At 29.4% G+C, this 24,246-nt stretch overlaps 2 protein-coding genes across 2 annotated transcripts in view; both read left to right on the plus strand.

Annotated features, from left to right (window-relative positions):
- LOC129961652 (nose resistant to fluoxetine protein 6-like) overlaps positions 1–18,183 on the plus strand; it is a 44,279-nt gene extending 26,096 nt beyond the window's left edge. The window contains exons 9-14 of the mRNA XM_056075179.1: positions 1,766–1,845; positions 4,213–4,356; positions 10,043–10,163; positions 14,002–14,176; positions 17,499–17,665; positions 17,861–18,183. Of these exons, the coding sequence (XP_055931154.1) occupies positions 1,766–1,845; positions 4,213–4,356; positions 10,043–10,163; positions 14,002–14,176; positions 17,499–17,665; positions 17,861–18,043 (870 nt within the window). The 3' untranslated portion in view covers positions 18,044–18,183. The remainder of the gene's footprint in view (positions 1–1,765; positions 1,846–4,212; positions 4,357–10,042; positions 10,164–14,001; positions 14,177–17,498; positions 17,666–17,860) is intronic.
- A 3,721-nt stretch (positions 18,184–21,904) lies between these two features.
- LOC129962187 (V-type proton ATPase 16 kDa proteolipid subunit c-like) lies at positions 21,905–22,381 on the plus strand. The gene has a single exon (XM_056075927.1). The coding sequence runs from the start codon at positions 21,905–21,907 to the stop codon at positions 22,379–22,381; it is 477 nt and encodes a 158-aa protein (XP_055931902.1).
- The last annotated feature ends 1,865 nt before the right edge of the window (positions 22,382–24,246 follow it).

The following is a 24,246-nucleotide window of genomic DNA, read 5'->3' on the forward strand; positions in this document are numbered from 1 at the left end:
TTAAAATAAAATATTTGTGGGTTGGTGCTCTACTGATCACACCGTTTGACCTACAGCTTTCAAATTTCGCAGATATATACTCGGAATGATTCCATGAAATTTTAATTAGAGGTGTATTTTATTAAAAATCAGACTTAATGTTGGTGTGTTTTCCGAAATTGTACAAAAATGAATGTTGCACCATCTTAAAATTCCAAAAATTACTCGCATTAATTTATTAGTTGGAAATGTTTTCTTAATTTTTTTGTCAATTTTCAGAAAATATTTTTTGCCTAATTTCCAACAATCGATTACACTCCTGTCCCTCAAACTCAAACTTTTTCATTGTTTTATTAAATATTAAATCGCATGATTTTCTTCCATTGATGAAATACATTCTGTTTAAAATTTATCTAATTTACAAGACCAGTAAAAAAGTAAAGTTATAATATCACTAAGTTAGAAGTTATTTTCTTTCAATGAATTGGACTTGTTCTTACTTACGTCGTTGCTGGATATACGGAGTTACTATTTAGTTGAAGAATTAACGATTTTTGTTAGACTCTTCTCCTATAGTTTAATATGTAATCCGAAGCTATATTTAGATTTGGATTTATAAAATTTGCTAATTACGATTACTGCAGCCCACTTTGATTGGTGGACGCTACGACATCCACTTAAAGAAGAAATAAAGAATTTGAGAAATTTAAGCTTTTTAGGCATCTCAAAGTAGTAACGAACAAGAAAATAAAATTCTTTGCTCGTAGTTTTGTGGGGGTTTTCTCTGATTAACGAAAAGTAGAGTAGAAAGTAGAATACGTTCAAAATCTGTTATAGAATATCTGTAAATTGTTTCTACTTCATTGTGAAGTAGCTGATAAATGGCCTACGATTGAGGTATTACAGTGATTGCCATGTGCGGAATGGTAAGTGCGACATGTGTGATCTCAGAAGTAAATAAAATCGTCTCTCATAACGCACAATTTTTATAGAGAGCGAATAGAGAGCCCGACGAGATTCTTGAGCTAACTTTCTATATCCGAAACTATATCCCATGCAGTGAAAAATGTTATTGCTCAGCCGATTATTTTAACTTGATTTCTAGATATAAAGCTAATCCCGTAATAGAAAATTGCATGTGTGCTTTAACTATTTAATATAACCATTTATTCTAATAGCTGTGCATATTTTCATAAATAAATAATGTTTTTTCACACGCTTTTGGCAGTTTTTTTTAAAAACTTTCCTGCGTCACTCGCTTTTAATTAAGGTATCAATTTCTGCATATTTAATTTTACTCATTCGAATCCTTTTTATGAATATGAATAAATCTGATAGTCTCTCGTAGAATTTTTTTAATACTTTTCTCAGCAAAATCGATTAGTTCTTTTTTGTAAGCAAAAAGCAGCCTTAAATCTTTGTTTTTCAATTCCTTTTGTCCAAATATCAAGAATGCTATAATTTGATCAAACTCTCCAAATGTGTTAGTCATTTTCCAGTCCCAGGGATCAAAACAAACAAAAAAATAAGTCTTGTTTTAAATTGAAAAAAAAAAGGGATGTATTTCTTTTACCCAATTAGAAATATTTGAAAGATGCTGTAAAAGTACTATCACAGATTCAAGTTTTAAGATGTTATAAAACTAATTTTGATATTTGCCGATAAATCTTCATATTGATTTCCTTCATGAAAATGATTTCTTGATGGTAAAAATGAAAATGATGAATTAATTATTGATTTGTTTTACTAAAATATTTCATTTTCTGCCTGATTTCATTCCCTTTAGTGCATGGCTTATAGTTGGTTCCTCGCATGCATTATGCAGTTGTATATGATCAGTCCTTTATTTATGATTCCTTTGAACAGGTGAGTACTTTCCCAACGATTTAATGTAAAAAAATAGTTTTGATGATTCGATTTGATGATGGTTTTGAATTTGTAACAGTCTAGGTCAGTTCTAACTGAAGAGTGTCCCAAAATTGACGCCAGATTTGAATTTGCCCCCCTTTGTGCAGTAAAGTATTGGAAAACCTCTTAAAAACATTTGACAGCTGATAGCTTAAAGTTAGTAAAAATGGTTACACGATAGAACACATGTTTTTATTGTTTAAAAATATTTCAAAAATAATGAAAACCTGGCAGCCACAGTTCAAAAATTTGAGAATTGATCTCCTCGATTGAGTGATTTAACAACATTACATTTTATATGGGGTTATTTGAAGTCGAAAGTTTATGTCAACAAGCCCACAAGCACGCGTGCATCGAAGGAGAAAATTCAACGCCGCATCAACGGAATTCAGCCACATTTATGCAAAATGGTCATAGAGAATTTCGACAAAAGAATGTGTATGTGCCATCATAGCTGTGGGTGTCATTTGCCCTGTGTGTTATTCAATATATAACCATATTTTGTGTACTTTACGATTCAATAAAAATATAACAATTTAATGGAAAAAACTCCATTTTTAATTTAATTCAAGTCTTGCGTTAACAAGTTGTTCTACCGTGTAACGCTCCATTTTTACTAACCCTAAACTATTAGCTGTCAAATGGATTTTTTAATGGGGTTTCCAACACTTTACTGCACGAATAGTGGCAAATCCAAATTTTGCATCAATTTTGGAAGCCATTTATTTGTACTATTGGAAATTCATTGGTTACTGGGCGTTATCATTAATGGTATTTTATTTAAACAATTTTTTTTTTCTCAGCGAATGATGCTACAATAAAATATTAAAAAAACCCAGATAAATCCCATTTCTCTAAGACATAGATAGAAAAAAAAAAAAAAAGATAGATGCTGAAGAAATCTTTTATAAGTGATTCTGCGGAATGCACTTTACTTAGCAACAGGATGAAAGAGGAAGCTAAAGCAAAACGAAAATATCAGGGTTTTTTTTGGTTATTTAATAAAAGAAATGTATTTAATAATAAGAATAATTAAATAATAAAAGAAAAGAAGAAGAATAAAGAGAGAATTTAATAAAAGAATTAAAAAAATAAGGAATCGAAAGAGAAAGAAAAGAAAAGAATAAAGAATAGAAAGAGAAAGAAAAGAAAAGAATAAAGAAAGAAGAAAAGAATTAATAAAAGAATAAAAGAAGAATTAAGAAAGAAAAAAAAAGGTTATTTAATAAAAGAATATGAATTGAATATTAATAAAAGAAAGAAAAGTTATTTAATAAAGAAGAAAATAAGAGAAAATAATGTTTAATAACAGAATAAAGAAAGAAGAAAAGAATTTAATAAAGGAAAATTAAAAGTCTAAATCTTTCGAGTTGGAGTATTCATTCACTTGTCTGGGATAGATTTTTCTTAACAATTCACCACTATTACAATTCATGATCTAAATACTATCATTCTTGTGGTCGTGGGATTGTGGCGGATTGGGATGCGCGGGGATAAAACCTGGGACCTTATGGTTCGCAGTCCAGTAACATGATCACGATACAAAAGCAATTGCTCGGGTAGCGTAGCTGTTAACTGGCTTATAAGCTTTCACAACAGACTCTCCCTCCAGTGAGTTGGAGGTGTGATGAACAATGTGGCTGTTCAGTGATGACGTATTAGTTGTTGATTCTAATGCGCCTGTACCCATTTGAGTAACGCCAAGCGTTATGGCGAGCGTGTGTAGGTGAGTGGTTGCTGATGCTGTTGCTGCACCACGTGAGTCTGACGACTTTGGGTTGCTGCGTCAAGTGAGTCTGACGACTTTGAATTGCTGCGTCAAGTCAATCTGACGATTTTGGTTTGCTGTGGGTAGATGGCGCCACAACAGCTGTGCGAAGGTTGAAGGTATCACGTCCGGGCCACCAATGCCGCGAATTGATATGCGCGAGGATAGAACCTGGGACCTTATGGTTCGCAACCCAGTAACATGACCACGATATAAAAGCAATTGCTCGGGTAGCGTAGCTGTTAACTGGCTTATAAGCTTTCAACACAGGATACATCGTAGGCTAAAAGTGTAAAAAAAAAAAGAATCAATTTAATTCAAGTTGAAGTTATAATTGGTTAACTGATTTCGAAATTGTCAAATTCATGATTTTTTTTCCAACAGAGAAAAGCAATGTAGTGCAGGTATTTCCAATATTTTTTTCGGTAAAGAAAATTCATGTAGGAGAGATGACAGAATGATAACGAAACTATATCATACTTTTATTAAAATATATTAAATATAATATATTTAATGTATAAAATATATTAAAATCAAGTATTTTCCTTTCATTTCAGGTGGCCCAGAATTGGATACGGTTTGTCGGCTGCTGCTATCTGCGTTTCATGTTTTTCTGCCTTCATAATAACAAAACAAAATAATTTATTTGGCTGTATTCCAACACTATCAGAATCTGATGGCCTTGAAGAAATAAATAGACAGTAAGTTATCCCCTGTGATATTTTAACTGAAAAATCCATACCTCAAGAGTATGTGTCGAATTGCGGATGATGATTCTGTTCTTCTTGATTTTCAGCAAGTCTCAGAAATGCTTTCTTAAGTATAATTTATTGAAGATTTGTTTGAAAATCCTAAGACTGAATGAATGAAATTTTTATATTAGTTATGGATTTTGAAGAACTATATAAATGAGTAGTTTTTAAATATAAAAAATTCTGGTTTTTCAAAAAAGAATCGAATCTATATTTGACAAAATATTATGGCTTCATTCAAAAACTTTGCTAGAAAGTTAATTCTTTAAACAGAAATTTATAAATTAAACTAGATAAAAAATAATACTTAAAATGATAGCTGTTAATTTTATTGCCTTTAACGCATATCATAAGTCATGAAAAAAATTTATAATCCTACTTCATACATATTTTTTATAAACAAAACATTTTTTGATAAACATTTTTTTCACTTTTGGAAAGAATGAATTATATCACCTGTAGCATTCCTTTTCTAGTGCCCTTTTTATCATTTCAAGAGATGTCCCAAGCAGCAAAAGATCGTTGGCCAACCATTGGCCAAGTATCGCCCCACGGAACGAGCGAGATTGGGGCGAGATCGGAGGCGATCTCGCCCCGACATTGGTCATGTCCCCCGGCGGTACGCCGCGCGATGGTCACCCCGACTTGTTTTCGACGAATTTGCCGATCCTTTGGCGACTTGTTATTATCACGGGCGACGTTATACCAAGCATTTCGCGACCTGTTTTATCAATGGGCGACCCAATACCAATCATTTCCCCATGTGTTTTAGCAATGGGCGACCCAATACCAATCATTTTCCCATGTATTTTAGCAATGGGCAACCAAATGCCAATCAATAGGCAATTTATTTCTGAACACTTGCTGGCGTCAAATTGAAATATTAGTTTAATGGTTATTCAATTTTATCAAACTCTAGAAACTAGTGTCATAATATTTAAAACTATCATACTTAAAAAATTTTGTCAAAAGACTGAAAATACGAGATATTTTGAATAGTTCACTTTTCTTTTTTACCTATTAATAGTAGTGTTTGTTATTTATTTTGATAAATTTAAAATTCCATAAAATACTTGTTTTCGATAAAAATTCATGGAAAATGTCATTCTAACAATTCTTCCAACTTTTTTTTAACTAATATTATAGCATAGATTTTACCACAATCTTACCCTATAAAATGTTTAAATGACATTTTTTTACTGCTCTTTAAAAAAAATAAACAAATGTTAAAATTATCTGAAATAATTTTAAATTTGATCACCTCAACATCTATCTACATATAAGATTTATTTCCTTCATTGATATTTCCTATTTATTTTCATTGTTTAATGCATGGGAAGAAATGTTAACATAATCATAGTTTCAATTATATAATTAATCAGTATGATTTTACCTGATATTAGAAATTTAAAAGTAGATGTATTATATATATTGTCTATATCATCTGTTTTTAAAAGCTATTTTATAAAAATTCGAAAAAGAAAAATATATAATTCTTATTAATTTTTTTTTTTTTTTTTACTATACACACTTTTATATTGCTTAATGTGAGCAATAAACAAATAATTCCTAAAGAATAATGAATAAAACACAAATTCCTATTTTAACACCCTAAAATTTAATGCATTTGTTAAAAATAGTTTAAAACACTAAATTGTATAATTCCTATTATATGTTTCTTCAATAGAAAATATTTTACAAGCACAAATTAATAAGTTACTTCAAATTTCTAATATTTTCATAATTTATGTTTAGTGAGGTTTAGATTCGTAGCAAAATAACAATATTTGATCAATGTTAAACCCCGAATATTTCACAAATATGTTTCATAAAAATTCCATATACAAAAATGTAACGCTTCTTTCAATTTTACTGATTCTATTTACTATTGATTTTACAAAATTACTTCATGAAAAAATTTTATACCTCATTATAAATTTTAGTGTTAGCTAATGTCCAATAGATAACATTTTACAAGCACAAAATAATAATTTACTTCAAATTTCTAATATTTTTTTATTATCTATGATTAGTTTGGTTTTATGGCACAAGAATTAAATTTGATCTTTGATTAACACTGAATATTTCTCAAAAATTCCATACACAAAAATGCAGCACTTCTTTCAATTCTACAAAATTCCTTATATTTACTATTAACATGCAAAGTTTCTTCAAGTTGTAGAAATTTTACACATTATAAATGTTAGTGTCGGTTGAAGTCCAACATACAACATTTTACAAGCACAAATTAATAATTTACTTCAAATTTCTAATATTTTCTTGATCTATATTTAGTTGTTTGGTTTTGTAGCACAAGAACCAAATTTAATTAATGATTAACACTGAATATTTCACAAAAATTCCATACCCAAACATGGAACACTTCTTCCCATTATAGGAAATTTTATTTACTATTAATTTACAGAGTTACTTCATATTGCATTAATTTTAAACCTCATTATAAATGTTAGTGTTAGCTAATATTCAATAAACAACAATTTAAAAGCACAAACTTACTTCTTATTTAATAACTTACTTCAAATTTCTAATATTTTCATAATTTATGTTTAGTGAGGTTTAGATTTGTGGCAAAATAACCAAATTTGATCTATGATTAACTCTGAATATTTGAAAAATATGTTTCACAAAAATTCCATGCACAAAAATACAACACTTCTTTCACTTATGCGAAATCTTATTTATTATTAACTTACAAAGTTACTTTATGGTGTAGAAATTTTATACCTCATTACAAATGTTAGTGTTAGCTAATGTCCAATTGATAACATTTTACAAGCACAAATTAACAATTTACTTCAAATTTCTAATTTTTTAAAAAAATCTATGATTAGTTTGGTTTTGTTTAATGGCACAAGAACCAAATTTGATCTATGATTAACTCTGAATATTTCACAAAAACCCCATACCTAAAAATGTAAACACTACTTTCAATTATACAAAATTTCTTTAGACAAATATTTTTTTAATTATTATTTTCCCCTCTTTATTTTTAGGAGAAAAGAAAAACAACTATGCAAAACAATTTATTTACAAAGACCTTCATTAAATAATATTTTAGAAATACAAAGTAAAATAATAATTTACTTGAAATTTTTTACTGAATTTTCTGTAATGACTTATACACCCAAGCAAAATCCTGAAACTATGACTTATAATTTAGAAGAATAAATAATATTGACACAAAGTAATTTATAAAAAATTTATTTAAACTTTATTTATTATGTAATACTTGAAGAGTTTGAAATTTCTAAAAATCCACACACATTTATATAAATATTATATATATGTATAACTGAATCTTCAGCTACATATAAAAAATTATACATTTATTTATACATTTCATTTTTCCTTTTTGCTGAACCTAGAAAAAAATTATAATAGTAATTGAGATTTCGCTTTATTTAAAAGTACAAATAAAACATTTGTTGACAATTGGAGATGAGTAATTAACAAGCAAAAGAGCTTCTTTTTGCAGATTTGATGAACCTAAAAAACATATTCCTTAATTAGAATAATGATTGAGCTTTCACTTCTTTTAAAAGTACAAATAAAATATTTGTTGACAATTGGAGATATGTAATTAAGGAGTAAAATAGATATATAGAACTTCATAAGCTTGATAATGTTTTTAATCTGATAATGAACTATATAGGCAAATATTATAATAATGTTTAGGACAATAGAGAAAAATAATATAAACTAATGGATGTAAAATTTATGTTACTATTTTATGAAAGGTGAAATAATTATAAACTATTCACATAAGAGTATTCAAATATAACTACATAATTGCAAGTTTTAAAGATTTTTTTTTTTTTTTGAAATTTACAATAAATATATTCTGCTAATCTATTTTTTTAGCCTTATGTCGAAATAAAAATAATAACACAAATGTTATTGCAAAATCAAAACATAAGAACGCAATTTAATATTTTTTAAAAAACTTTTTTCATTAGAAATTGTTGTTAACAAAAGGAAAGGCATTGTAAATGAAATGGAAAAATATCTGCAATATTTTAAGAACAGACACACACACAAAAAAAGATAGGAAATAAAATCACTTGAAAAGAATACAAACAAGAAAAGAAATGATAATGGTCGCTTACGCCTAACGCTAATAATATCACGTGCAACTCCATGTTTCAGGTAAGCAACGAATTCGAACGGCTTCAACAAAAATAATCTTTTTTATTCACTATTTAGAATAAATAATATATTATTTACAAATGTATAATAAAAACTTTACACTTACCAAGTTTCTTGAAATGACAGTATGCGTTGCTGGTTGAATTTCAAAATCCAATACACGCCAGGTGATTCATGGGAAATTTCTAAAATATGTTCGCATAGCGCCACCTAGGAAAAGCAACTTTCCCGACATCGAGGCGACTATGGGCCGATTGCTTTGAGCCGGTCTTTTTCACTCAGTCGCCGTAGGAGTTCGCCCCGATGAAAAAGCGATCTTCAGAGGCGACAGAAAAAAATATGGTCAAAATCCGATGTCGCGCCAATGCAAAGGTGACATTGGCAAAATACGGGCGGCGTATATCAGATGGCTGCGATGCTTGGCCAATCGTTTAGCGACTTCTCTTGCTGCTTGGGGTAAAGCTATTTATTCTGGTGAAGAGCTTTTAATAATCTTTCCACTATCATCTTCATCATTTACACAAAGTGCAAATTTGCCGAAGGCCTTTTCGGCCTTCTCCTTAATCTTTCCTGAAAGAAGGAGTTTTCATGTTCATTGGTATGATGTGTGGGGAAGTGGACTCTGAAAATGTGAATCATTGAATTTCTCTTTAGGGAGGCCCCTGGAAATATTCTCTATAATTTAATCCAATTGTAGTATTTCTTAGAAAAAATACGTTATAGCAATTTTATTGGTTTAAGTTGTTAAGTTGTTTACTGAAAACAGATTTCTAGGTTTGGACCTGGATATGTTATTGGATAAGGGGTATAAGTTTCAACACTAGTATTACGCATTTAAATAAAATCCTGTTGATTTTAGAGAAAATGTTTAAATTAAACCGACAGGAGTGCTGTCCTCAAAACTATTTCGCATACCCTCCAATAGAGGTTTTGGAGTCGCGGTAGCCTGGTGGTAAGGTCTCGGATCGTGAGCCATAGGGTTTCGGGTTCGGGACTCGATTCCACCGAAGAACCGTCGTGTAAGGAGGTCTGTTGCATATTAAATCCGTCAGGGCCAAACGTCCTCCCACTGGTGTGGAGAGGGGGGTGCCAGCTCAGGTGTTGTCCTCGTCATCTGACCACGGTTCAAAATGACGAGGTCCTTACCTAAATAGCCCTAGTGTTGCTTAAAACGGGACGTTAATATAACTAAACCAATAAAGGTTTTATCCTTCTTCCTTTGCATAAAATTGGGTATGGATGTATATATTTCCCACACTTCCTGTTACCCTAGCCAACACTCCACAAAGACAGTGATTCAATTTTCGATTCGTTTAAATAAATTTCTGTACAGGATTTTTTTTTTTTTTTTTTTTTGTTAAGATGCAAATCTTTTTGGGAAGCCTGTAAACTCAAAGCCTGTATAGATGCTAAAATCAAAATTATCAGTATACATATATTTCTAGCCAGAATATGTATTCTTTTTCAGGTTGTGGCAAGTACTTGATGAACTTCATCAGAAAACTTATACAAGATTGACATCTTATTTAATTGGAATATTACTTGGATGTTATTTATGCAACAGAAAATTTACCAAGAAGAATAGTTTGGTAACAAGCAATTTTTTTTTTTTTTTTGCACATTTTTGCTGTCACTTTTGCTCATTATTGAAAACAATTTATAACAGGAAAACGATTGAAAATTTCTATCAATCTCTGCTAAGTTTTTAAAGAAACATTCTTCCGCTATTATTACAATGATGTTCGTTTGTTTTTGAGTTAATACAAAGCATTCTCCTTGAACCAACTTTATTGTAAATGGATTATTCATATGAAAACATTGGTGTAAATTTGAGGCATTCTGCAACTTATCAATAGCCATTTAGATTTCATTTTGATGCAATAGCTTACTGAATTATTTTTGTATGAAAATAAAATGAATAAACCGTTAGAAAATTAATGTAATAAATATGATGCCCAGAGTATGATATTAACTTAGTAACGAATCCTAATCAGCTTTAACATGCAATTCATATTTTTAATATTTATTCGCAGTAGATAATAACAAGGGTATTTTTATTGATAAAATATAATTCTCATTACAGCGTAGCTCGTGCATAGATTATTTCCAAAGGAAGAAGCCCGTTGTTGACGATGATTTTATTGACTAGACCACATCACTATATTGTAACTTACAGGAAAATAAAAACTTGCTTATTGATTTGAAAACGTTACATCCCCCTATCTGAAATCCGCTCCTTTTCAGAGAAATAGATATAGTCTAGGAAACCGATTATTTGTAGTAACAACAGCGCATTAGCAATTAGTGCTAGCAATGCAAAGCAGCATTCTCTTTTCGTGTGAGGATTTTGGTGCAAAGAAGATAAAGAGACCATGTATTCAATTGTCCAAAAAGAAACACAATTTTTATAGTAATTAAATAAATAAAAAAAGCGTTAAGAACATTTTTTTATTATCTCTTTCAAAACACTTTTTTTTTCTATAAATGTTTCTCCAAACACTGGAGTATTTCCTGAAAATTAAGATTTTTCAACAAATTTTAATTCCTATCATCGAATTTTCTCTTGTTTTCAACTTTTGGAGGAATAGAGAAATGCATGGGCTAAATTTGGAGAATAGGCAAGATGCAAAATGATGCCACGATTTTTTTTTTGGCTAAAATATCCTGAGTAACAACAATTGACGAGAAGTGAATATACAGATGCGTTACCATGGTGAAGCATCTAGATCTTAAAGATTTGGTTCCACCCCATTGTCTGTTTCGAATCCTCGTAAGAGCCAGGTAAAACTTTTTTGGCCTCATAAAAGAAGTTCTGATGAAAAATTCTTTGCCAACCAAAAAAGGTGATGAACATCGCTTTTGCATTCAATCGGTTCTGATGTGCCTTTCTGTTAGTCTTGTTGGCTTCCATCTAATGTGACAAATACCTTTTTGTCGCGAATGTTATATCTATTATTGCTTGTTTCAATCTTGTTATGACAAGTTACAGAAAATTTTGATCCAGTATAGTATTTGACATGACAAGATTTTGCAACAACGCGATATATTTGATTATCATCAGTTAATATTGGCTGAATCGAGTTTGGCTAATGCTGCTTGTTATGGCGGGGGTATGCCAACAAGTAATAAATTTGTCGAGTGAACAGTTCGAGAATAATGGACTTAATCCATATTAACTACAAAAATAAATTTATTGCGATTAACACAGATAAAAAAGGATCAAAAATTAAAGAATAATTAAAAATTAAAGATTTAAGAGGCACCTGAAACAAGATAATACAAGGAAAGTTAATGCAAGTCTACTCTGTATGAGTAGGACTTGTAAAGACACCATATATTGAATAAGGAATTGGCAGGTGGTACAAACAATGCCCTTCAGTAATCTCACAGACAGTGAAATGGTGGATTGCACAATCAAAGCACTCACTTTCTCGACTTGAGGATAGTTTGTTGAAAGTAGAAGGATATCCATTTTTTGGATCTATTTGATGGCGCTCTGCTCGATTTGAAATGTATGCATTATTAAAGCATTGAGACGGGATAAAACAATACTCAGCAGAAAATTATTGCAATATCTTAAAAATTTGAAATTATTTTTTTTTCCAGATTCACGGAAAATTTTACATCAATTCATTGTTCCTAATACCTCCCCCCAAACTGCGATTAACACATCAATATAAAATACTGGTTCATTGTACTGTTCACGAAATAGGGACAAAAATGAGGTGATGTTCTCGATAAAAGATCAAATTCAAGATGCAAAATATCTTTAAACTACATATTAGTGCACCTGCAGATAAGCAAGCAGAGCATTAAATCTTAGAAAACAGAATCAGTTTTCTGAAAAATTATTCTCAATTATAAGGTTTATATAAAAGGAAACCGACTTTAAAATTGAAGCCTGAATACACCAACGTAATAATTCCGCTATACGTTTTTATACGTTACGGTATTCCGCTGTACTGACGTTTTATATTTTTAACTTGACCAGAATTTTCTCTTTTGTCGAGAATTTCTGTCACTATTTCATCAGTAGTACAATGAACCAGTATTTTGTAATCCCAGTTTGAAAAAGAAAGATCTTAAGATGTACGTACACACTAGAAGATTTTTTTTTTTTAATTTTAACTTTAAAAATCCAGCTTTTTTACAGTAGGTTATTAAACACTCTCACTGAATGTTTAAACTCATTTCAGTGAGAAAAAACCATATTACACTAATTATTAATTAATTAAATAAGATTTAATGAGCTAATTAGCCTATTTTTTGAAACATGATATCTTAAATTCTAATTTGTACAGACACACAATTCTAGTTGGAAATGATGCCTAATATTAGTCTTCATGTTGTCTGCCTCAAAAAAGTTATAAAAATGTATAGCTTTTTAAAAAAAATTTTTCATCAACGATGAATAGAAAAAGCGAGATTTTTTCTGTCATTTTAACTTTTAAACAGCTATTAAAAAAATTACTTTGATTGAGACACGAAACATCCGCTATTTCATACAGATTATTTTGATATATAAATAACTGTATTTGGTAAATTTCTTTTAGGGATTTATAGGAATTTATGTAAAATGCGTAAAATTGAACTTTCTAGAAATTAATACTCCCATTTTAGTCCTGTTTGCTACGGTTTAACGTTTTGCTGACAACATAATTGTTTATAACTGATTTGTAGACTCCATACTCCATACTATGAAAAGACTCCATACTATGAACATTAAAATACCTGATTATTTAGGATAAAATACCTTTATCATCCAAAACATCCCAGTTAATTTCTTCAATTTAGAATTTTAATAATGGATTGAACCATTATTGGTTATGGCTCTCTTCTGTAATACTACATTCTGGGCTAAAGATGGAGAATATTTATATAGAATTCAAAGTCTTGAGTGAAATATATTTTTAGTAATTTTTTGTTTATTATTTTAGTTTATGCAACATAGATCACCTTAATTTTTTAATCCATTCATACTTTAGAGTACAAAAGGATGTGATGCCACTCAGCGTAAGATAATATGCAATTTTAATTAAAGGAGCAGCGAGATTTTTCGGATGTTCATGATTTTTCGTGAGTTCATTATATTAGAAACAAGGAATCTGGTATGTTTCGTAATGCAATTTTATAATTTTTTTAAGCCTAATTAATGATTTCATTCTTTATTTTACGAATACTTATTATCCCCCAAACCTACAGAATAAATTTTCTCCCATGAGATTTGAATCGACAAAGGCATCCTATGGTCATCTCCCATTAATATAAGAAATCTAGTTAGGCATTAATTCACAAAATGTTGCCAAATTGTGCACCAAGTAATTTTTAAAACAACACAGACGGACATAAATTAAAATATTAATTTTATTTCACATTTTAAAATTAGCCTTTTTACTGGTTTATTGAAAATATTTTTCTAATCTACAGTTGACTTTGTCCTTCGGGTGGCTGATATCTGCTATTCTGATATGGATCACTTGCTTCACTTTCTGTAACGGAGAAAGATCTGCTTGGGAAATAGCCATCTTTAACGGTGTCAAATACCTTTTAAATTCTTGTAGCTTTTCGTGGCTTCTTTTTGTGTGTTCCACGGGACAAGCAGGTTAGTTGCATCAATGTTTTATTGGTAGCTTTCTCACATAAACTTTTAATATTATCAGTTTTTAAAATTTCTGCATAAACTTAATTAAGAATTCAGAGTTCTGTTAAAAAAATAAGAAGGCACAGAAGTATTTTTCTAGATAACATTTCAATACCTTCTGTTAAAAATTTTTTCCTTTAATGTGGGGTACATAATAAATAACGGCAATGTGTAAAAGTCGACTTTCTATAGAATACTTTGACATTTTATAGAATGACAAAAACTAGCCCGCGGAATATAAAATGATTAACATTTCTTTCATTTTCTAGACATTATACTGAATGTCAAACGATAAACCAGCAAAGTGTAAAATCTATGTAAGAAAACTAGTCTGCTCCAAAAAATATTGATAATATTATTGTCGATGGTGGATTGAAACTGTACAATGACGACATGCTTATCAAAGAGATTTCCGTTTCTGCTATCTGTTGTGTGCATTTAAAAGAATTAATGATATAAATGCATGCTCAAAGTGTCATTAAAGAATTCATAGCTCCAGTGGTCATTCTAAGAAAGAATATGGATATTTTGCGCTCTCTTTGTTTCAAACACGAAAGTGGTGTCAAAGGTAAATTTAATTCTAAAATCAGTTTAGGAATACGAGAGCTTTTAAATGCTATATGATATTTGATTAATTTATAATGACTGTTTAATAATTATACTTAAAATTTCTTGCCTTCCTTATAAATGTGCATATAATTTGAATTGAAGTGCTTATTTGAATGTTTCGTATCAAGAATTTAAAAGAAGGAAAGGAAAGTAGTATTTTTGTTAGAATAATTGCTTTGTAACTAACGATATACTTAAAGTAATGAGGAAAACAAATAAAACAATCGCCTAGATCTAACCACGGACCCGATTTTGCTTATTTTTATTTCTTGTTAAAATTCATGATTTTTAGATATGATTAGATATTAATAGTCTTTTGTCCACCATCTCTGAAGAAATAGAAAAAACACAGTTTCTCTGTACATTATCTAAGAGGAAATCCAACATCAGAATTCGCCATCCCTAACCTCTGGACCGATTTCGAAAAGAATGCATTTCTTATGAAAACTAATGACTCCTAAATCAACTGTTGTCTATTCTCTCCCATCGTTCTCTGTTTTCGTGAGAAATAAAAAGCACACTACTTCTGTATAGATTCTCTATAAAATTCTCAGCCATAATCATTATACCAATATCGAACCTTTTTTTTTCTTCATGTGAATGCTTTTGACCACTTGATAAATCATGACTGACCATTTACCCCTTTCCGCTGCATTGCGAGAGATATTATAAATTAAAATTGTGACTCAGTTTTCAATTTCAGCAACTGGAAAGATTTCATCAATTTACATCGCCAACTGAAAAGTTTCGCCACTTTGAAGTATAGCTAATCAATCAGAATGCTCTGTCAATATCGTGAAAATTTTACGTATATTATTGTAACTATTGGTTATAATTTTTTTGTGGTAAAACGTAGTTAAAGTTGATTGATATAATAATCTTATTATCATCAAAAACTATACTAATAACATTAATGCAGCCATCTCAATGAATGTTAATGGAATTCATCTTATCAAACTAAAAAATGCCATTTTAAATTATGATTGCCTAATAATGATATAGCATTTTAATATGTAGCTTTGAATGAAAGAATGAAAAGCTTTAAGATTTTTATTAGATAAATTTTAAATAGCTTTTTCTATTTAAAATTTCGGTCCACTTTCTTCCTAAATGTAGACATTTAGGACGAAAGTGGACCGAAATTTTTCCAGTTGTTTATGTGAGGTTCTTATCTAGTATTTCAAGAAACTGAGGTAGAAAATTTAGACGACTCTTGATGGTGATCTAGTGGTTTTGAGCTTTAATATGCATTAATAATTAGTAAAATTAGTGTATTAAATATTTTATTAAGTGGTTGTTAAGTGCACACTGTTGACTCAAAGAATGCGCACTGAAATGATGCTTTTGAAATATCTTCCAGAAATACGATGGCTTAGAGAAGGGAGCAAATCATTTTAAATGAAATTCGTAGGACGATTGATAACTTCAATTTTATGTGAAATAAAAATTGGGATAACCGGTACAATGCTTGTTGCTGGGGAAATGTTTCTTTGGGTTTGTCAGTTGTTTTAAATATATAACTGATGGGCGAACAACTCATCGCCGAAGAGGATTTATTAGCTTAAAAATTAAATGACACACTTTATCTTGTTATAATGGTCACATAATAATTTGCCAACAACTATAAGGAGCTGAAATATTCATTACATAGATTTATTCTAAAGAATTTGTTACATTAGAATTCTTGTAGTATCGAAGTTTTTTTGTTACAGGCCAAAAGCCGAAAAAATCTTCAACTGTGTTTCGTTGCTTAAACGAAATAGTTAAAATTATGTCATACTCTTTGTACAAGTATGAAAGTTTCTGAATTTAAACAAACAGAAAATTAGATTTTCTTCAGATTTGCAGGACATATATTTTTAATCATTGAAATCAAATAAACATTTTTGATATCAAATTTTTACTAAAGATATTTAAAAAATCTTAAAACTTTTCATGTAATTAAATTGGATTTTAGATGGTAACTTGATATGCCGCCGAAAAAAAACCCCCAGCAATTTATATATATACGTATAAGAAATAAATTAAAACGTCTTTATTGACATGCCATCTATTAAGAATTCCATCTTTTCTTGAAATTAGTTGGCAAAACGTTTTTATGGACTGATTATACCTCAAAAAATTTATAAGATAAACAAATTTTTCTCATGTCCGAGGAAAGAAAAACATGAAATAAAGCAACTTTTCTCCTCTATGATACATAAGTCAAGCAGCTGCTGCTAAAAGTATAATAGATATAAATTAGATTTTTTTCTTTGCTTATACATAAATCTGAGATCAAAGCAGCTGATATTTGAAGATTAAATTCGAATTCCATCAAACTTTACACTTTGAAAATTGGGAAACTTTGTTGAAATAATTAAAATATCAAATATCAGAATTTATTGATTAAGTACTTTCAATAATTTCTCCAAATCGATGATTGGAGAATTTATTGAAAACGCAGATATATCTTTGTGTTTTATAATAAGCGTTTTAAATTTATTCAGATTTTTAATTTAAGCGCTAATAAAGTTAAATATTTAATTTTTTTTGTATATATCTGTATCTTTGCTAATTTTTTTCATTTATGTAATAAAATATATTTCTTATCAAATTCGTAAATATTTCTTTGTCATTAAGCATAATTTTAATTTTACATAAGGAATTTCATAAACTTCTTGATTGTTTTCAGGACTGATCGGGGCATTTCTTTCTCACCCAATTTTTAAGCCTCTTTCTCGTCTGTCTTATTGTGGACTTCTTGCACAAACTATTGTGTTGGAGGGATATTTTTTAAGTGTCGAAGTATTTATAGACGAAACGGCAATATATGAAGGTGCGCTGTCGGACTTGTCATGGGTTTGTATAAATTTGTCATTATTATAAAAATGTGATGCTTTAGATATATCATCATATCTGTTAAAATAATGAACTTTGGATCAAATAAATGAAAAGAAAAAAATGCCTTTATTACCTTTTGGATCAAAATTGTTTAAGGTGTTATTTTTGAAATCTGGCTTAAAAATACAAACCTTTATTTTTTTCTTATTTCAGGCAACACTTTTACTTCGCTTGTTATTTTGGACGTTAGTTACTGCTTTCATGGCATCCTTGTTATTTGAATCACCTATTATAAGATTGCTGCATCTTTACTCCACTGCGATGAAGGCTGCAAGTCCCGAGAAAGAAAGTCCACAAACATCGATTCTTCCAAAGAAAGGAACTATTTCCATTTAGAAAATTGACTTAAACAAGTTCTGATTCCTGGTGACATGAAACATTCTTTTGAATTTTGCACATTTAACATAAATATAAAAGATTTTATATACTATATCTTATCAATCATTCATTCCAATTCATTCTAATTTTAAGGTATTAGTACCTAAGCAGCATTTGGTAGAAATAAATTATTAAAAAACAAGATTTTTTTTTTGAATAACTTGGTTTTTTAAAAAGTCTTATTGAGCTCAAATATTATAACAGCTAAAAGAAGGCAAATTTAAGAGCCATAATAATTATCTATGCTAATAATGAATATGAATGTGTGTGTGTGTGTGTATTGATGCTTTACAACCCAGACTGAATGACTTTGATATAGGAAATCTACAACATGTACACCTCTGGAATGTGCACCCCGGAAAGATTTTATTTGAAATTTTAACTAATTTAAAATTAAGTGAAATGTCATTTTTTCAGCGATAACTTCGGAAAATATTACTGCCCAAAAGTATTTTTACAACCTTTTAAAATATAAAAAAAAAATTATCTTTTTAATAATACCAATTTAATAATTTTGCGCATTTTTCTAAATGTGGGCATTTTTTTTTAAAAAAAAATAAAGGGTTTTTAACTAATTACCACAATCGATTACATTGAAATTCATACTTTGAAATTCAAACAGTTTTCAATATTTCACTGAGTTTTTAGGAGCGTAATTTTTTTCCATTGTTGAAAACTAAAGAAGAAGGATTCTATTTAAATCTATTATGATTAATAACAATTTAAAAAATAAAGTTAAAACGTCATGAAATTTAGAAAAATAGACGAACAGCACATTTAGTAATTTTATAGCCCTTTGATATCATGGGACTGATCACCATTTGAAAGGTTCACGTACAGAATGAATAACGCATATGAAAGACGATTAACTAGCTTTCAAAATACTGATATTTGGGGTAATAATGAACATGAAATTATATCTACACTATTTAAAGAAAATTAAATATAACCAATATTCCCAGTTTCCCAGTTGGCTGCAAAAGACAAACAATTTTAATTAAAACGGAAGGTTCACTCTATTGCGTCTAAATTTTCATGAATTATGCAAGTTATAACTATCTTATAAAAACACAAGATTTTTTATCACCCCCTTGACCGTGTCAAACAAGATAAACACTGGAATTTTTCCAAGGCTGATTGAGCCAAGATTATGAAAATGTTGATTGTTCTAAAATTGTAATTCATAACTTCATAATTCGGTCTGATTTGAGAACCTTTTTTTTTGTTTAAAAGCTGAAGTGTCAAGAATATTTCGCATAATATGATTCTTGATCAAATATGAATATGACCAAAGTACTGTATAAAATTTTGACTTCGTTATTTTTAAAGTGTATTTATTGACGGAAATAAAGAAAAATATTATTATTTGCTTCATTTAAATTCTTTTGAAAGTAAAACTAAAAACTGCATTTTATGATGAGCCAGGGAAATTTTTATTGAATAATTCTTTAAAATATTGCTTAAATAATAAAACTTATTCAGTAGTGTACATAAGACTTCAATGCCGAATGATTTTGTTTTCTGTAGTAATATTTTTAAAAATCATGCCTGGTTTCAATAAAAAATGATTTTGTATCAATTAAAGTTTAATAATTTTCAAATTTTATGGCAGCTGACAGAAAATTAATTTGTGTAAAGCCGCTAGTATTTAATATGAATAAGCAATTATACATCCTTTGCAAGGGACAAGTATGTCATTCCAATGAACAAACTGTATTGCATTGGCACGCATGCACACACACACAGACACAGAGAGAGAGAGAGAGATGCAAGAGGCTGTCTACGAATATAGCACTCATATGAAGAAAAAAAAAAAATATTTAAATTAACTTCCTAACATGTTGTCCACTTTGAAATAATATTTCAACATGCGTAGACATATGACTAGAAAAATTAATGAAAAAACTTTATAATATTTATAAACGAAAATGTGAGTGAAAATGTATACAAATATTTATGTTAGAAATCATATAAAATTACGAAATAATTTTAAATACACAAATTTATTTTCAAATTTCGAATGATATAATTCTTATATTTATGCCACTATATAATATTTGACTAATACAATCTTATTTTACTATATGATTAACCATGGATAGAATCATAATTGAACAATTCATTATAATTCTCATTTTTCATTTGGCTGCAGGCAAATTACCATTCTTCACGTGATAACGATTAGTAATTTGAAGATCTTTTGGGGACAAAGGTCATTTGGGTTTTAACTGCCAACGTTTTCAAAGCCATTGCATCATTTAAAAAATTATATACCACCCAGTAAGATGCGAAATTAATTCAAGATAAGCAAGTTCAGGATTGCATTTTACAGATCTTTGAATAATGAGAAGAACAGACGTTAAAAACATAACTGACTACTATCTAAAACACAACTACTAGGTAACTGGTTATATAACTAACTTTTAGGTAAATATAATTGGCTAGGTAACTGGTTACATAACTGCTACTAGGTAAAACATAACAAACTTCTAGATAATGTTACAAATAGTATAGAATTGACAGTATTGAATTAAAATACTAATGTGCCATGAATTTATGCTAATGGTTAAGTTTAATAAATTAAGATAAAAAAAAGGAGAACAAATCTATACAAAATTTTGTTGTTCCTTCATCTTACAATGAAAATTCCATTTTTATAAAGGTATACGTTATTGCCGATTTTAATAAAATACACTTTGCAAAATATTACATAAATTTTCCTCATAAGAGTTCTTGGCACTTTTCCGTTAGCCGGGCGCAAGCGAAAAATCACCAAATAATGTAGAATTCCGCCAAATTCGCGTTTGGTTCACAATTGGCGATATTTGCTCACGCTAACGGAAAAGTACCGAATTCTTATACAAAATGATAAATTTCCCTTCAATCGGAAAGGCTGATTCAGTTATCAATTGGCAATGCGAAAGTTGAATTTTTAGGGGCAATTTCTCGCCAAATATATCCTTATAATTTAGCCACTAGTTACTATTTATTGCATTCATATAAGAGATGTACTTTTTGGCGAGTTTTTGGATAGTTGGCATGATTTGCTTAGAGACAAAAAAAGGTATAAACCTCGAACAAAGACCATAATACTTAACTTCATCTGAATCTTAGCCTAGATTGCCACCTGTGGTGAAAGGATAACTCCTCTTCATTCGAAAGATTCTCCACTTGTTAGATACCATAACAAGATGCTCTCACTTGGCACGAATCGAAATTTAAGCTTTCCCATTTTTAATTGCAGAATTAGTGAATCATTTAACACAGAGAAAAGGCATATTTATAATTAATTCAGTCTTATAAAGCAAATTTATAATTAATTGCCACATTCAAACTTCTAAATTCTTTGAACCATATCGCGTCTATATTTTGATATTTAAAAGTTTAGTTGCATCATTGCTGGCATAAAGATTTAAATTAGCCAATATATTTTTTATATACATTTTTCTCAGAATATTTTTTTTTGTTTAACAGAAAAATATTTGATTATTTCATTACTCACAGAAATATAGAATTTCATTTTTGTATCACCTAATATATCCATAATCATAAAATAAATGATGATTTCAATATACTTTAATTTTGATATTTTTTATATATGAGTAATTAGTCTCTTTACTTGACTTTTACTTTTCACATGCCCATAATTTTTTTTCATTACTCTTAGAAATATCTTATTTCTATAATACTACTACCAGTTAGCATAAAATTTGTAGACTGTAACTGTGTTTGTAAAATGTGTTGTTATTCTCTTTAAAGTGGAACTCCGAATTTTATTACAGAAAAATATAGATTTTATATTTGTATGCTAATAATGCAATGGCGCATGAAAATGTAATTTATGGCAGTTTCTTTGGATCAGTGGGAGCTACATTAGCAATGAGCCTGACAGCCTTAGGAGCAGCTTACGGAACAGCCAAAGCTGGAGTTGCAATTAGTACTGCGGGTACTTTCAAACCAAATATAATTATGAAATCTCTAATACCAGTAGTTATGGCTGGTGTCTTGGCAATTTATGGTCTCGTAGCTGCAGTATTGATATCGTATGGCATTGAATCAGCAAGTAAAGGTTATTCGGCTGTCAAAGGATATCTAGCTCTAGGATGTGGCATAAGTGTTGGTATGACTGGTGTTGCTGCCGGATATGCCATAGGGATTGTAGGCGATTGTTGTGTTAGAGAATGTGTGCATCAAGAAAAACTGTTCATTGGTATGGTACTAATTTTAATATTTTGTGAAGTTATTGGCTTGTATGGACTTATTGTAGGCTTGATGCTTACTACAAAGGGAGATTAATAAAGCTACGTTCAAATCAGTATTGTAAAAATTAAATACTCTTGATAGGACTTAAAAATAATTTATTTTTTTCGGAGCGAATTATGATAATTCTTTTATTTCAATCTCAAATGACATTTGTTACCATCCCGTAGACATAAGGGATAACAATTTTTGTTTCTGCATATCCCATATTGTTTACATCTAAGTTCATAACTATCCAAAATGGCGGAATTTTGGCAAATTCTGGATAGTTGGCACGTTTTGTTGTGTTTGACAAGAAACCGGGTATTATTCTAAGTGTTGCCACAATTTTTATTATTTCATTTCAAAGTTTACTTTAGAGAAGACTACTTTATCAAGAACTTAACAGCTTAAATCTAATTTCCTATAAGATTACATCACGGAGAAATGCTAATCAGCTATTGCTAAGTCTGCTGGCTGCTAGCATAAACAGCTCATTCGACTTGTTTATATAATCTAATTTAAAATATATTTGTCAAATATAAATGCATTAACTTATAAACATGACTTACGATTACAAGACAATGTAATTAAACATCAATGGCAAAAAAGCATTATTTTGAGTTTCATTTGATGAAATTATTAGGTGAGATTCACTTCAACGTGCCCTTTCCCATCGACAAAGATATCAGAAAATAGCAAGTAACCAAATTCAAAAGGTAACATGGCTGACCGGGTAAACAACATTGTAAAATAATTAATATTAAAAAATAATTAATTAATAATTAATATTATAATCAATATAAAAATTACTATTAATATAATAATTAATAATTATGAACTTTCATAAATGTAAATTGTTAAATTCAAAGTTTCGGCTTTCAATTTTTATGGGCCGCTATTACTCGGTCTTTTTTAAATATATATATATATATATATATTCATATATATTGCGAACTGGCTGTGCAGGTATATTCAATTGAAATTATATCAAAATATGGGATAACTTCAACATCTAAAGAAGGCATTGCACAAAACTTTTTAATCCAAAAAAGCATCCTAGATGAGGAAATTAAAGTTCTGTTAGTGAACTGAAAGTAAGGAATTTGCAATTTATTGAATAACAGAAATAAAGTGGGATTTATTGTGTTTGCTGTTCATGATAAATGAGGCATTGTGGCATCTCAAATAGACATTAGGCAGATTTTTTTTTTAATTTAAAAAGCATTCTAAGACTACGTTACATGGAATATTAACTTCTTTAGCACAATGAAAAAAAATTATCGAAGAAATATTATGAAAAAAAGTTAAATGAAACTTAGCCATTAGTAGCTTCACTTTTATTTACATCTTCTCAAACTCCATCAATTCCTTCAATCAGTGACATACTGAAACATCAAAGGAATCATAAAATCGAGCAAGACGAAGCGAAAACGTTATACAAATACCACCGAAATAAAGAATTATGAAATAGAGACAAGCATTTAAAAAAAATCTGGAGAGCAGACAATTTGTTTTTTCAATTCCTACTATTAGCTCACACACTCTCTCTCTGTATATATACTTTGAGTGGATGAATAAAATACTTTTTATTCATCCACTCAAGTTCAAATATATTTTTTAACACTTTTTGTGGATGACATTTGATGTTAATACAGTTTTTTCAAATATTAATTAATTAATTAAATTTGACCAGTAATTTCTATTTGGTCGCCAAGGTCACCAAATCTGTCGCCATGACGCCAAATGGTTGCCAAGTTTGTCGCCAAGCTCTATTTTACCACACAATATTTTAATTCTATCATATGTATATACATATTTATATTAATTGTAATTATTTAATAAAAAGTAATTAAAATAAAGTTTTTTTTGTTGACCTAAGTAGGAATTGATTTATATATATATATACATTACTTGTAATT

Source organism: Argiope bruennichi, chromosome 2 (genome assembly GCF_947563725.1).
Source record: "Argiope bruennichi chromosome 2, qqArgBrue1.1, whole genome shotgun sequence".
NCBI classification, from domain to species: domain Eukaryota; kingdom Metazoa; phylum Arthropoda; class Arachnida; order Araneae; family Araneidae; genus Argiope; species Argiope bruennichi.

Coding starts and splice junctions, on each gene's coding strand:
- LOC129962187 (XM_056075927.1), top strand. CDS start 21,905: ATGGCGCATGAAAATGTAATTTATGGCAGTTTCTTTGGATCAGTGGGA.